We start from the raw sequence: 14,976 nt of genomic DNA on the forward strand, positions 1-14,976 counted from the left end.
AACAGATAAAAAATTTTCTTATCGTTTCGAATTTATTTGCTGAAAGCAATTTCATTTATAAACAATTTATTTCTTCAGATGAGCTAGTATCCTGTTTAAACTTTATGTAACTGTTATTAATTTTATAATATTAACTATGTGTATAAAGATTACTCGAAAAAGGCAGGATCATTGTTATTGTTACAGAAAATAAACGAGCGGCGAGCGGTCTTAAACGAGGTAAGGAAGCGGTGAGAATACTACTAGTCTTGGTTGTTCGCCGGCAAGAAATTCTTCCTCAGATTATGATAAACGACTTCATAATGGTTCTTCTAACTAAAATTTTCTAAAAAACAGGAAAATAAAAATTGCATCTTATTCATATGTAAGGAATCATCCCATTTCCCAAATCACGCTTTCGTTATGTAAGTGACAGCCCTTCTACCTAGCACTGTAAGATGGTTCGAAACCGATGAAGGAATGGTTGATTTTTAGTTTTTACAGCTCCAACAAAATCCGATGCCTTTACAGATGTTGGAGTTCAACTCATTTTACAGGAGTGATGGTCAAAGAAATGAAGAACCGTGGCATAAAAAGGTAAGAGTTTACCTTATTAGATTTCTAAGTGAGAAAGAGCGTAAAGATCTTTTGTACTGATGTAGGAACAAATTCGAGCAATAATTAGACAGGCAATATCCTACATTTTATCGAGGGGTAAAACATTTCTGTTAAATCGCGTAATTTTCTGATTAAATTTAAAACATAAAAACATTCTAGTTTAAAAAAAATAAAATCTGAAAGGTTTCAGATTTTAAATTACACCCAAAGGGGAGTTTTTCCTAACATTTTGTGTTCTACCTTTATTTATCAAATATCATATTCTTCGAACTTAAAACCATAAAATTCAGTTCAAGAGCAATATCACAAAATAGTTTTAAATTGAGCATATCTTTAGAATTGCCGATACAGAGTCTCGCGCGCTGGAGATAAAAATGTTTTTTTTTTCTGCAAAACGTTGCCATTGCTCGCTTTGAAATCCTTGGGTTTGTTAATAAAAATTAGTTAAAGTTTTACAAAGTAGTAAATCTATAATAAAACGAATTCCAAATTTCAAATTTGGTCTTCCAAATTTCAAAGATCCATATTCGCAGGAGGATTACGTCATTCAAAATTCGATGGTTCTAGGTACCATTGTTTCATCACAATGCGAGAAACATACATACATTTAGGCAGATTCTTCATTATTTAATTTTTTCAAATATAATACAAGGCGATAATTTTCGTTGGCAACAGTTTGAAAAGGTAAACGGACGTTCAGAATGATTCGACGCAAAATAGCAAAGCGAAAACAATAGTCCATCAGGGACAAAGCCCCTTTGGACTAGTAAGTAACGTTTTATCGTATGGCAAAACATTACGTTTAAATACATTTTAATCAAATTTAATTTAAGTCCAAACAAAATATAAAAATACATACTAGAAATTCAAAATTCCAGTATTAAGGTAAATATGATAGGCAGAGGATTTTGTCGGCTCAAATTTGAGGGCTCTAGGTGCCGCCGTTTTTCACCAATGCGAGGAATATTTATCCCTACAGATTGTTTATTATTTAATGATACAAGAATCTTTAAAGTACTTTCATTGAAAAACTCACAAACATGATTAGTGGCATTGCATTTTCTCAGATTTATTCTTCATGACTTTCGTCTAGTGCAAGTTTAAAGAACTGAAGTTAAATTACGATGTGTGCTTGATTGAGGTTCTGAATGCAACTTTTTATCGCGGAGGTGTAGGCATGGGAAGAAAAGAATATGTAATCTAAAACCTAGCAACAAAAAAATGTATGATATTTGCAAATATAAAGTTTGTTATTAAATTTATCTTATTAGTTTTTTTTTTTTTTTTTTTTTTTTTTTGTAAGAGGCAAATATAGCGTGCTGCACTAAAATTGACGAAAAGGGAAAGGCAGTAAATTAATGTTATATGAAGATATAAGAATGAAAAGAAAATATATTATTTTTAAATTAATGTGACACTAATTTTTCATCCAAATGCATTTTCATATGAAGATCATGGCTGAAAGAACTGGAAACAATTCATTCAAATTTCAGACCCTTACCGAAGTTTTAGTGGTACATCAAAAGTTAAATTTGGTTATATAAGTTCTTAATGGTTAACACCAAGTACCAACTCTTTGCAGAACTCTAATGCTGTCCAGACTTAAGCACAAATTAAACTTTTTACTGGTAAAAAGAAATGCTAAATATTTCTGCTCTAAAGAATTTACCAATCTTAAATTTCTTGTTTTTTTGTATTCTTATTGACAGAACAACCTTCGAAAATTATTTTAGAAAATGAGAAACAAAAGGCACTTTCTTCCAAAATGAAGATAGCACTTTTTTTAAGTCCATGAAAAATTTAACTTGATAAAACTCGATCTGTAGAAATTAGTAAACCAATGCAATTTCAACTGGAAGAGAAAAAAAAATGTAAAATGTTAAATTAAATGTTGTTGAAAATAAATCAAATATAAAAATAAAAGTAAACAATCAAATCAATGCAAAAGAGGAAGCATATCTAATAAGATTCAGGTTTTTAACGTTGCACTACAAGATATTTTTAAGGCTTTTTTATGCTCTCGCTAAGCATCGCATGTTACCAATCTGCACTTAGACTCACACCTGCTAACACCATTATTTTGCGTCTTAAGCGTTGTTACTATACGTAGCTTTCTTTGTATTTACAGCACATCCAATTCGACAGTAAAAATCAAAATACTTCTTTTTATTCACTGTTTTATTTATTTAAAAACCAGCTGCTTAAAATAGTTATTGTAAAAGTGAAAAATAGATAATGATTTTAATTAATCCAACTAGGGACATTTTATAAAAATATATAATATTTCTGACTACATATCTAGTGATTTTAATGCATTTTTATTTAAATCAATCACATTAAAAAGTAGAAAAGTGTTTTTAATGATTGTGTTTGTTCAACAACCATTTAATTTATCCATCTATAAAGACCTTCAATTGAATGGATATACTAGAGCTTAGGAAATAAAAGTAATTTTACTTCCGCAGTGTCAACATATTCATTGTTTGCAACTAGCGGAGTTAACTAGCGGAGTTAAATATATTTCCCTTTCTCGAATAGCAAGAGGTAAAAATATTTTATTTACAATAGTTTTGCCACGTTTTTCTTCTAAATTAATCCACTTGTTAATAAAAAATAAAATAAGTTTGCACGAAATTCCAAATAAATAGAATAAACTCAAAATTCAAAATTTGGACGTCGATATTCTCATGTTCGGTTAGAGAACTACGTGTATTAAAAATTCGATATTTATAGATGAAATCGTTTTTCCACATTATGCAGAATGTATATGCGTACATACATACAGATTCCTTATTATTTACATTTTTGTACATGTTCAGTAATGAAAACGTAATTAATTAAGGCGTAACTGTACACTTATTTCAGTGAAGATTGAAACAGTTATTGCAATGAAGGAAGCAATGAAGCTTGCAACAATTATTGCTAAGGGTCATATTTCAAGCGGATTAACTTCACCATTAGACCTGTGTTTGGGAGTAGATAAATATATTATTCGTTTTATTCCCAGCTTCCGATTTAGCCAGAGTGCAATATTCCCTGACTGAAATTGATAAACATTTAGAAGAGGCTTCTTTGGTAAACTCTGCTTATTTATTCTTATATGTTGGTAAATTGTGCATTTTATTTTTGCTTTAAAAGTGATTGAATTATGTTGTTCGTATATTCCTGTTAAGATTCTTTATGTTCTTATAAGGTATTTCTAACGCCTTCCTAGCATGCCTTCGCGGTGTAGTGGTTCTGCACGCTAGGCCGGGATTCCAGAGGCCCGTGGTTCGATTTCCGGCTAAGGCGTTTGCTAATTTTTCATCTTGCCTGCTTGCAAAAGTACCTAATGTCTCTACACCCTTAGTTAACGTGCATGCAACAGTTGTAGAATTATTAACAATTTAAAAGTGACGCTAGGCCTAAAGAGGCCGCCATTTGTTTAGATTTGAAACTCTTAGTAGAATAGTGAATTAAGTCAGTTGGCATATCAACTTAGGTATATTTTCTCCCAGTGGGGAAGAAAGTTAACCTTGTTAGCTGTTTTTAACTTTATTTGATGATTTATGTTTTTCCGTATATTTTTAATGAAGATGTTTTGAGCTTTTATATAGTGCTTCGTTCTGCGAACTAAGAACTGATTTGATTGAATGAGAAATATATAGCTCTAACGAAATTCGAAGAAATAAGTTTAAATGAAATGCAGCAATAATGTGTATAATTTAATGGGCCATGCAAGGAAGTCATGTGGTGTGCCTATCAGATTTTTCTAAATGTCGCCATAACTCTTTAATGAAGAAAACCTTTATAATATTCTTCAGTTAATTGCAGTTAAAATGTAATAACTTCTTAAATTTCTTTCGAGACTCCTTCCTTCCTTCTTTTCATTAACCCACAGAAAAATTCTGCCGGCTATCAAATAATGTTATTCTTAGAAACTTGCCAAAAAAGAAAATGCCATCGTATTTCCTTAAGGTATGGAGAAACTCTGCCTTCCTTTGTGCTAAATCTTGTCTAACATGCTTGGTGTGACAGAATAACAGCGAGACCTATTGTTATTCATTCATACCTTTTCGATGAAGAGGCAGTTTTCGCCTTCGCTGCGGAAAAGTCTGTTTGGGCAGGCATCCAATGTTATGTTTGAAAAGCTAACATCATCTATTTCTTTTTGGAAAGAACTTCTTTTATAATTTACAAATAATTTGATCACGCAAAGCATACCGTAATTTAAATAATTAAAAAATATTTTATTTAATCATATATGCATTAATGAAATATGTTTTCAGTGGTATCTGATTTGGAATATTTCAACCGTTCTCGGAAATTGGTCTCTTCTAGAAAGAAGTTGAGGTGCGCATCCTCCTCCTCTATTTCACTATCAACATAGCTGTTAATCGCCTTGCCATCTTCAGTCGTAAAAGCGATAAAATCGGAACTAAGATGTGGGTCTAAATATTATGGTTGCTTCAGAATGGTTACTCAACTAAAGGCTAAAATACAATTAGTCACGCTGTTTTTAAGGTGGCCGCTTGGCATGCATGTCTAAACAATATGGAAACTGAAAAAGTGTGGCGCCAATGTCCACCCTTTCTGTAGTGGTCTAGCTACAGAAACTATTGAAATGAACAAACTATTCAGTTGAACAGATTGTTTGAAAATATTCTTTGTTTTAAATAGTTGGGATGATATAAGCATTTAAATCTGGATAAGTTTATGCTAGGCACAGAAAAAAGCTCAGACTTTACAACCGAAAATAAAATTTTGGATGCAATGTCTCTTAGCTGTACATTTTGCAGTTTTAAGGCAAGAAAGCTTTTCGCTAAATTTGAGAACTCAAAGGAAATAAACCACATCATAGACTTTCATCGTAGATCGCTTTTTAAAACACATTGTCGGAATGTGATATGCATCTCAGCATGTATCTAATGATGGAAAAATAATATTGTGAGTAATAAGTAAACTGTAATAAACTTGCATGGGAAAATTTTATCATTCACTAAATGACGAGATACGGATATTCGTAAAATCATTTCACACTGCTTAGCAGAACTAACATAGCAAAATCGTTTGCAGATATTAAGACTCAACGATTACAGATGTAAATAAAGCTTAGAAGATGCGTTTGGAAACAAACATCCACATCCAATATGTAAAGTTCTTTTGATTTCCAGATTTGTTTATGTATTTCAAATTTTGGAACAATTACAAAAGTTTTTGAGTAACAAACTTAACAATTTCAAAGCCAGCAGTTGCAACACTATGCGGAAAAAAGAATATCTCCAGCGCGCTAGACTGTCTATCGGGAATTCTAAAGATATGCTGTTTTTAAATACACTCGTGATAAAAAAATAAGTAAAGGCTAAAAAAAGATAGGAATGTGAAAAAGGGTATTAATACATACAATTTATATACGGGATAGCGGGATAGAGGTAGCTCGCCGAACGCAAACAGGCAACCAAAATGCACGATAGCTGGCGTTGCATCTCTCTGCTGCTGCAGAACGGCCCATATCTCGCCAAACTGTGTGCTTTGACTTCATGAAGGTGACTGTACGCCCGATGATCTGTGGTTTGTGTGCCGTTCCCATGACATATCAGAGCGCCGTTGATTTGGGCCCGTGAATATCGCAGTTCTACATTAAAACAGTGGGGCGCTGTATTATTCATAGATTTAACATGCAGAACAATTCCAGAAAGATAATGATATGATGAGAGCCAGAGACACGATATCGGTCGCGAACATTGTCGAAAGCGACCTTTACGGAGTAGGAGGCTAACTTATATGGGTTGGGATAGCAACGAATGGCCGCACTGACCTTTGATCCGTGCACTCTGGCCGCACAGTGATCCGTACAATTGCGACTAAATTCGACACTTTCTTATACGTCCTTTTATCGCTGCAATGGATACCGACGCAATATTTATCGATGATCATGTCCGCTCATATAATCGCAGGACTTGAATCCTATAGAGTATATGTGGAACATGTTGGGACAAAGGATAGTAGGTCGCATTGGGCCACCAGGCACCCTCCACGAACTCCAACATACATTACTAGAAGAATGGCCGGCACTGCCGCAACAAGCCATCATCGAAAACACTGCCCGCTTGCCTCGCTGTTGTCAAACATGAATTTCAGTAGAGAATTAACGTGATGTTTCCATTGCACTTTCTTTAGACCCATTGTGGTCTTTCGCGATGTGATGGTCGTAATACATGTGTTTTTATATATCTCTGCTTTATTGTTTGCTATGTGGTCTAGTAATACCACAGCAACCACTTGGATCAATTTCGTGCATATGTATAATATTGTTTTGATTTATTCCGTGTTTTGCCTTTGTTGTTTATTTTTGAAGCAGGAGTGTATTTTTTGATTTTGCTGTTGGCATAAGCTACAAGAAAGTGATGTTTATTAAATAAAATAAACGCACAAGGCGTTAATAATAATAAAAAAGTTTTGTAAAGCCATCTTAGTAAGAAAACTTACCATTGATATAATGAACTGAGAAAAGACTGGACGAAACAGAAAAATGTATGCCAACATTTAACGCTTCATCAGCAATTCTGAACTTATACTGCTATGCTGCTTTTAAAATTTTTGTAATTTTGCTATTGAATTTTATATGGCGTAAGAGTAAGGAAAATGATACTGAACAATAAAGTTAAAAGACAAAAATAAAGCGTTAGTGGGATTGAGTGTGATATTAGACTATTAGACTGCAAGCTCAGCGAGAAATTATAAAAAACCTAAACGAACCCTTTTAGGCGTCCTTTAAAATCTTAAACGTTCAGCTCTTTTCTATTATTAATTATTTCATATTTTATAAAACATTAATGAATTTTTGATTAACAAAAATCAATGATATGAAAAAGAGCTGTGACAATATTGTTTGGAATAAAACTTCTTTATCTCTAGCTTGCGAAACTGTCTATTGGAAATTCTAATGATATGCTCTCTTTAATATTTTGTGATTTTACCCTTGTATTGAAATTTATGTGGCTTAAGTACGAAGAACACGATATTTAATAAATACATACAAAATAAATACATACAAAACCTGAATAACAAAAAAACAAAAAAAAAAAAATTGCAAGCGATCGTAATAAAATAACTGAGTATTGATATGATGAACCGAGAAAAAACTGAAAAAAATTTTAAAATGTTATGCCATCACTGAACCGAGAAAAGACTGGACATTTTTTTTAAATGTAGTGCCAACAATTAACTCTGTTTTGGAAACATATGCTGCTACGCTGCTTTTAAAACTTTTATGATTTTGTTTTTGATTTGTATATATTGTAGCAATGCTTAATAATAAAACTACAAAGAGAAAAACAAATAGTTAGTAATAGTGAGTGCAATAGCAGACTGGCAAATTGCTAACTCGCGAGAGCATAAAAAGCCTTAACAAATGCTTCTGGGCCGCCGCTCAAATCTGAAACTTTTCGGATCTTTTTTCTTTCAAAATTCATTTATTGATATACAATAATTAAAATATATTTCCTTTAGTTAACCTCGGGACGAAAAAAATTTTAAATTATTTGGAGTAGAGGAAATCAAAACAATACATTCTTATCTTCGCTTATATTTTTCATCCGGAGTCAGGTAATAACTTCAATGCAAAATAAAAATTTGAGAAGACAACTGTTTTTTCTTTCTAAAATAATATAACTTCGAATTTGTTTAATAAAGGACTTCATTGTGAAAATATTTTGCTTTAAAACTAAACTTTTAGTACATTACTAAGAAGAATGCGTTTTAATTTACTCATGTATTTGCCTTTATGGATTTTGTTTAATGCCGATCACAGTGAAATATTAAGAGTTTGAATTATAACTTCTGCTGGTCAATCAGAAGAACTGAATTTCATGTAATAAGCTTGATTTCAAATTTGTACGGTTACTCTGTAGAACTAACTAAAATTCTTATGCACGATTAAAACAGTGAGATGAGATTTTGCCCCCCTTTGTGAAATTAATTACTTTTTAATTAAAACTTTAGAATTAATAGTATGCACGACTTGTGTTTACAGTTTAAATCTTCGTAGCTTGCGAAATATCAGTAAGAAAAATGTGAATTTAAAATTTAAATTAAGCTTATGCAAGAAACTATAAAGCAAACAGTTTAATAAGCGTTGCCTCATTACTACTTGCACAATTTATTTCGGCTAGCAAGATGGCTAATGATGGATAACAAATTTGCAAACGCTTGGGAGAGAAAAGTACGGTGAGCGTAATTGTCAAAAATGTTTTTTGTCTAAACATTAGAGAATTCTTGCTTAAATACTCGCATCTAATTTAATTCCGGTGAGAGTTAACGAAATTAAGAATAGACAGTATAGTTTCAAATCACAAGAAAATGGTTAAATGAGTAAAAAATTAAAAGCTACATGAACATATCGAATGGCACTTGAGTTTTTTTAATATCACACTATAGTGTTGAAGAAACTGTAAGTTAAAGAAACTTTCCTTTTATTTTAAGATTGTAAATCAAAGTAAACACCCTTTTGGTAGCATTTTTATAATTACTTTTTTGACCTACCTTAATAAAGATAGGTCAAATACGTCATTATAAAGAGGTTGTAGCACCTGCTTTGCATACTTACTAAGGAATAAAGAAAACGTTGCAAAATAATCATACAAAGTTTAGTTTTTACTTGGAGGTACAAGTTTGCCTAGTTTTAACAAACCATTTATTTGGCAACAGTTATAAATGCAATTATTAGCAAAATATGAAGGATTATTTTAATACTGTATGAAAACGGTTTTCACCAATATTTCCCAAATATGGCCAATATTCACTAAAGACATCTGTATACTTCTAACTGAAAATAAGCCAAAAGAAATCATTATAAACGAAGCAATAATAATGAGCTATAATTTTAAAGCATCGTTTCCAAAACTACTGCTAATAAAATTCTGCATATTTTTATTATTTGGTAACCGGCGATATACTGCAAATAATCTGTTGGGGCTTTTGGCGGCGAAATTTGATTTTTTATATTTTCTGGTTGGTATTCACTGGCAATCGCGTTCAAACTTACTTCAAGTAAATATTTTTATTCTTTGAAGATCGCCTCTGCCTTCGTATGAATCCTAACTAAGTAAAAAAATACGTAATCAGGATTAATACCTTTTTAGTGTTTATACCTCTATTTTGCAGAAAAAAAATTGAACATTGAATTAAAAAAAAAGGAAAAGGGGAGGGGAAAGAAAATTCTCCACTGCCTCTCTTAGCACCAAAAACGGTAAAACATACGAACAAAAAAATTTGAAATTAAAAAAAAATATATATATATTATCTTTTTGAAGAATCCGGAACCATTTTGTAGGGTTACTAAATTTTCGAAAAAATCAGTGTCCCGGGTGGCCCCAAATCAGACAGCTACAATCTAAAACGCGTTTACATTACCTCCCAATTCCCAATTATAAATGTATTCTTGTTTCTACAAGTGAAATTTATAATTATAAAGAATGTAATGTAAAATATAAAACACATAGTTAATAGTAGTACCTGTAGTACACAACACGTACCAGTATCATAATAATGTTTAAACTATTTGAAGTATATTGTATCGCTTAGACATTTAATTGTCGCAAGGTTGAAAATATCATCATTCGAATTAATTTCTAAATTCTAAATTTAATGTCTATAATATTTTAAACACTCACACACCTTTAAATCATATATATATATATATATATATACATAAGAAAGAAGAATAATCAGGAAAATTTCAGAGCGATATCTTCGAGGCTTATATAATGAACAATCGAATTTTTTCTTTTAATGTCCTCTAAATGTGCCTAATAAATTCATTTAAAAGTGTAAAAATTTAATGCTTAGCAATAAAAAGAGAGTATTTGTTTATGATTTAGAACATACGAATTCATCTATTAATAATCACCAAAAATGTGACTCTCGTCAGTTTATAACTACAAAATCTGGAAATATCCTAATGGTATTTAAAACTGCATGTTAATAAACCTACCTAGTCAATATTTAATGCAGACTACAGGATTTACAAATTATCAGTTGCAATATTAAACTGAAAATAGCCAAATGCAGAAATGATTTTTTTACACTAGCAGACCTAATTTGCAATTTTATTTAACTTAACTGTGATGTTTAAAATATCCTCTATTTTACGAAACATTAGTTATTTAGTTATTTTCCCCTTATTCATGCAATCCGAATTCTGTAAGTAAGACTTAAATAATAAATTAGAATTTCTTTTTTTAATATACCATCTGTAAAATCAACATTTTAACATAAAATGTTTCTGATTGCACTTTATTCTTTTAAAAAGATCAAAATGAGACACAGTTGTGGTAAATGTTAAAATACGTATTTGTATCATATTACTTATAACTGAACAAATTTGACTTAAATATTTACTTATGCTTTAATTATAAGCGCATCATTAAAAATGTTTAAAATTTGACTGCTAAGTAAACATGTTTTATCAAAATAAAAATTAACTCATTAAATATGAAGTTCAATATGCCTGTACGATTACCTTTTAATACGAAACTTATTTTATAATACATACACAGTATCATGCAATACATACGATTCAGTTATTGTATTCATGTTTAATTTTAAGCTATATCATCCTTTTGTATGCAAAGTGTTAGAATAAAATAATCAAATAATTAATTGCCACCGTATATATATTATTTGTGTATCAAATTTCTCCAAAGATACAGCTTTAAGTCAGTTAAAAGAATTAAAATAATCGATCGTTAAATAAGTAGATATTATGCTGTTGATAGCTGTTTGGCTTTTCTTAACGACACAAAGATATCAGCGTAATCATATTTGGTTACGCGATACAGAAAATGGTACTTACAATATCGATGAGCTGTGACAGTTTGAGGCCCAAATGTACAGTGACTTTATGTGAATGATTGCCAACTGGTCTGATGAGGCGGTTGTAATCACTAAGCAAATCATCGTGCAGTCTCTTGGCCGCCGGGTGGGCCTTAGAGACTCCCAAAATCAGAAGGCAAGAGAGAAAGAAATAAACAAGCCATGTCCGAGAGTTCCTCAAAATATTATGGTTGGTACAGTCACGGTAGCATAGCGTTTGTGTAGGTGATGCAATGATCTCAAAGCGGAGGCCGCTACCCGCATGTGTGTCCGGGATGCTTTTCGCATCAACACGGCCTGCCACGTCTTCCACATCCCTGTTATATACCGGAGTGGCACACGGTCGATAGCTCTCTGTCCTCCTTCGGATTCTGTACTTCATTTTGTTGGATCGTTACACAGTTTTTGCTGAAATTGCTGATGAGTCTCAGGTAACAAGAGCTGAAATCTGAGTCCGGTCTTGTATTGTTTAAATAAAAGCTGGTAACTCAGGCTGGGAGTTTTGGTCGTGCGATACAACAATGCGGCCTTCCATACCGCCTTTTTCGAAGGAGGGATCCGGATGGACGAGAGCGCCACCAAACGGCTGATCCCACGAATGATGCTGCATTGCTCTTCGTACTCTTTCGCTCTCCTTCCCTCTTTTCGTGACTGTCAGATCGAAACGACTTGTGCGGAGGCTTTTCTTGTTTCTTTTAGCGATGCGTTACGAAACTAGTGATGCAAACATGTACATTTGAATGCGTAAATGCTCATTACTCATGACTATACATAGCATAATACCTAAGATAAATATAAGTATTATGCTCAATTCTTGAATAAGGTATATAAGAAATGCATATTAAAAAGCAATGTAATCATTTAATTGAACATTAAGAAAACTTATTTCTACATTGGTTACGTATAATAGATAAAACATCAGGTTTATTAATTCATTAAGCATATGCGATATACTATGCTTATAAGCATATCATAAAGATAATGTATTGATAGCCTTAACGGCACTAACTATACATACTACTACATTTGGTTCAGCAATTTGTGATTAGTGTATGATTAAGAAACATTAACTTTTTATATGATGTAAATAAATAAAATACTTTAGCTATAAATGAAATATCTTAGTTCTTAATTACAATTAAAAGTGAGTTTTATTTATGAAAAAAATTAATTAACATAATAATAAAATTTGCTTAAATGTGTAAAATATCGTTTAATTTTCTAACCCATTATGAGTACCTTTCCTTTCAATTCTTATTTCACTTCCCTTCCAAAATGCAAATTTTCAGCATGCGCGATATTCAGATTAGGCGGAAGGAAGTATTCAAGGGAAGGTTCTGAAAAGTAAAATCAGAGCGTATTCTGCCTGTTTGAAGTCCATGTTGCTAACTTTGAGTTTCTAACAATACGAATTCTGTGGAGTTAAATTATTTTTGCCATTAGGCTTGTTTACGCCGACTTTCGAGTCAGAGCCAGCTTGCGCGATAGTTAGCATGTGAATGTGTTAGGCTATACTTTACTTACTTATTAATTTTTAAGTTATTCATTACCTTTGGATTTAAGCCAAAAGTGTTGGTGCGATCTGGGAAACTTTATTTGTGTTGATAAAGGATTATTTAGACCCTTCTCCTCACTCTGTAATACTTTAAAGGTCTTCGTGTTAATTCAGCAACCAATCTTTAACGTCCAATGCATTTTATGACAGCAAAGAAAACAAGATGTTACAAATGTTTCAATTATTCTTTAAACCCTTTTTAAACAATATTGATTTTATTACTGACAGTATGATAAACACTGCTTAAAGCTATGATGCTATAGGGTTATTATACAAATTAACCAGTTATTTGTAATTTCAAACCTAACAGTAGTTTCTGATTTCCTTTTTCTCTCATGCAAATTAGGTAACTTGTATTTAAGCTGAGTTTTTGGATTTTAAGACAGATCGTGTTTCTGCCTTTCGTGGGCACATTACTTTAGTTCGTTGCAACTCTGATAATTTGTAATTATTCACTTTGCATTACTGCCTACATTTGAATTTTATACGCGAATTAGAATTTCTGAGCCATCTTAGATAAAAATTTAATTATGTATAGTTTGACTACTCTTTTAGGTTTTAAATTTGAATTATTAATATGTTAATTTAGTTGCATCACCGCGAGTTGTGGCTGATTTTATGGTATCACAAGAACACTGCATTTATGTTCAAAATTCTATTTAATAAAAAGGTTATTAAAACGTTTTTCACGGTTTTTAGTTACTTTAAACACACTCGATAATTCGCTTCACATCTGATTCTATTAATAATTCCTGATCAAGTAAAGCCCTATAATGTCATTAAGTAGAACTAAACGTATTCCCCCGAATAGTCTAACAGCTTAGCAACAGATTTACAGTCTTATTGTGGGAGCACATTTCCTCTATGTGACCATGTGGTAAGCAGGATGTCTGTAGAAAAAGGATAGGAAGACAAAGGCGTTCCTTCCTGCAGTCTTCTATTATTTGTTACCAGTTCTTGTATCGCTGAATTACGAATTCCTTACGCCAATATAATTTAATAACCCTCATACTTCTACTCTTTCTTCCGTTGCTCCACCATATTTTCTTTTTTTTTCACTTATATATTCAAACTTCAAAATGGCAGATGATCAGGATAAAACTTAGCGTCTGCAGTTATCGAGCTGAATAATCCCCTAAATATTGACAAGTTTATCATATAATAGTACGCCTTCTTTTTCTTCAGCAAGAAGTGTAAATCTGAACGTTTGCTTCAGGTACTCTCAGAACGTGTATTAATATGAATTAACTTTGGACAAGAAAAACTTTGTAAAATCTAGAAACAGTTATTGCACAATATTCAACATCGTAACTTAGTAGATTTCCTCGTTGCGATGGTATATAACTCCGTTTGGTTCACCTCCGTCATTAGAAGCCATCTTAGCAGCGCATTCACTCACTTCCCCTCCCATAAGTTCCTACGTCATTTTCTTCAACTACACAAACAACTTAAAAATCATAATCAAATTTCTTCCATATCCATAACACATATCTTTTGCTGTTTTATCCAGAATAGTAATAACCATTTTTGACATCATGCAAACTTATGTGAATAGATAGCAAAACTACAATACATCTAAAAAACTTGTTAGCACTAGTGTCTCTGCACTTGGGAAGACTTTAAATAAAACCGAAAGCTCTCTTGAGAGGTTTAGTGGTTGGGGACGAGGGTAGGCAGACACTCGGATCTGTCCTGATAATGTTCTCTATTAAAAGTAGGATGACAATTTTCTTTTCCTAAGGTATAAAATCGATCGTTTCCTGTGCTGCACCTCCGTCATTAGAAGGCAACGCTCTCGATGGTTAGGCGACTAAATGGATGGGATATTGACCACTCCCAATGAATGTTTTAAGTTGTAAGTGTCTGACCATTTGAAACAACATCCACATTTATTTGTATGACCTAAGATTACAAGTGCTGAACACAAAGTAATCGGGAAAATTAGGAATGATACCATTCAGATAAAATAT

The 14,976-nt window shown here is 32.2% G+C and overlaps 1 protein-coding gene across 1 annotated transcript in view; it reads right to left on the reverse strand.

The window, feature by feature from the left end:
* Nucleotides 1-12,006, reverse strand: part of LOC118185109 (acetylcholine receptor subunit alpha-like) — a 152,454-nt gene extending 140,448 nt beyond the window's left edge. The window contains exon 1 of the mRNA XM_035354916.2: nucleotides 11,432-12,006. Within this exon, the coding sequence (XP_035210807.2) occupies nucleotides 11,432-11,833 (402 nt within the window). The 5' untranslated portion in view covers nucleotides 11,834-12,006. The remainder of the gene's footprint in view (nucleotides 1-11,431) is intronic.
* Between the last annotated feature and the right edge of the window lie 2,970 nt (nucleotides 12,007-14,976).

This window comes from Stegodyphus dumicola, chromosome 4, assembly GCF_044657685.1.
Source record: "Stegodyphus dumicola isolate Sdum_Otavi_A_Nest chromosome 4, ASM4465768v1".
NCBI classification, from domain to species: Eukaryota; Metazoa; Arthropoda; class Arachnida; order Araneae; family Eresidae; genus Stegodyphus; species Stegodyphus dumicola.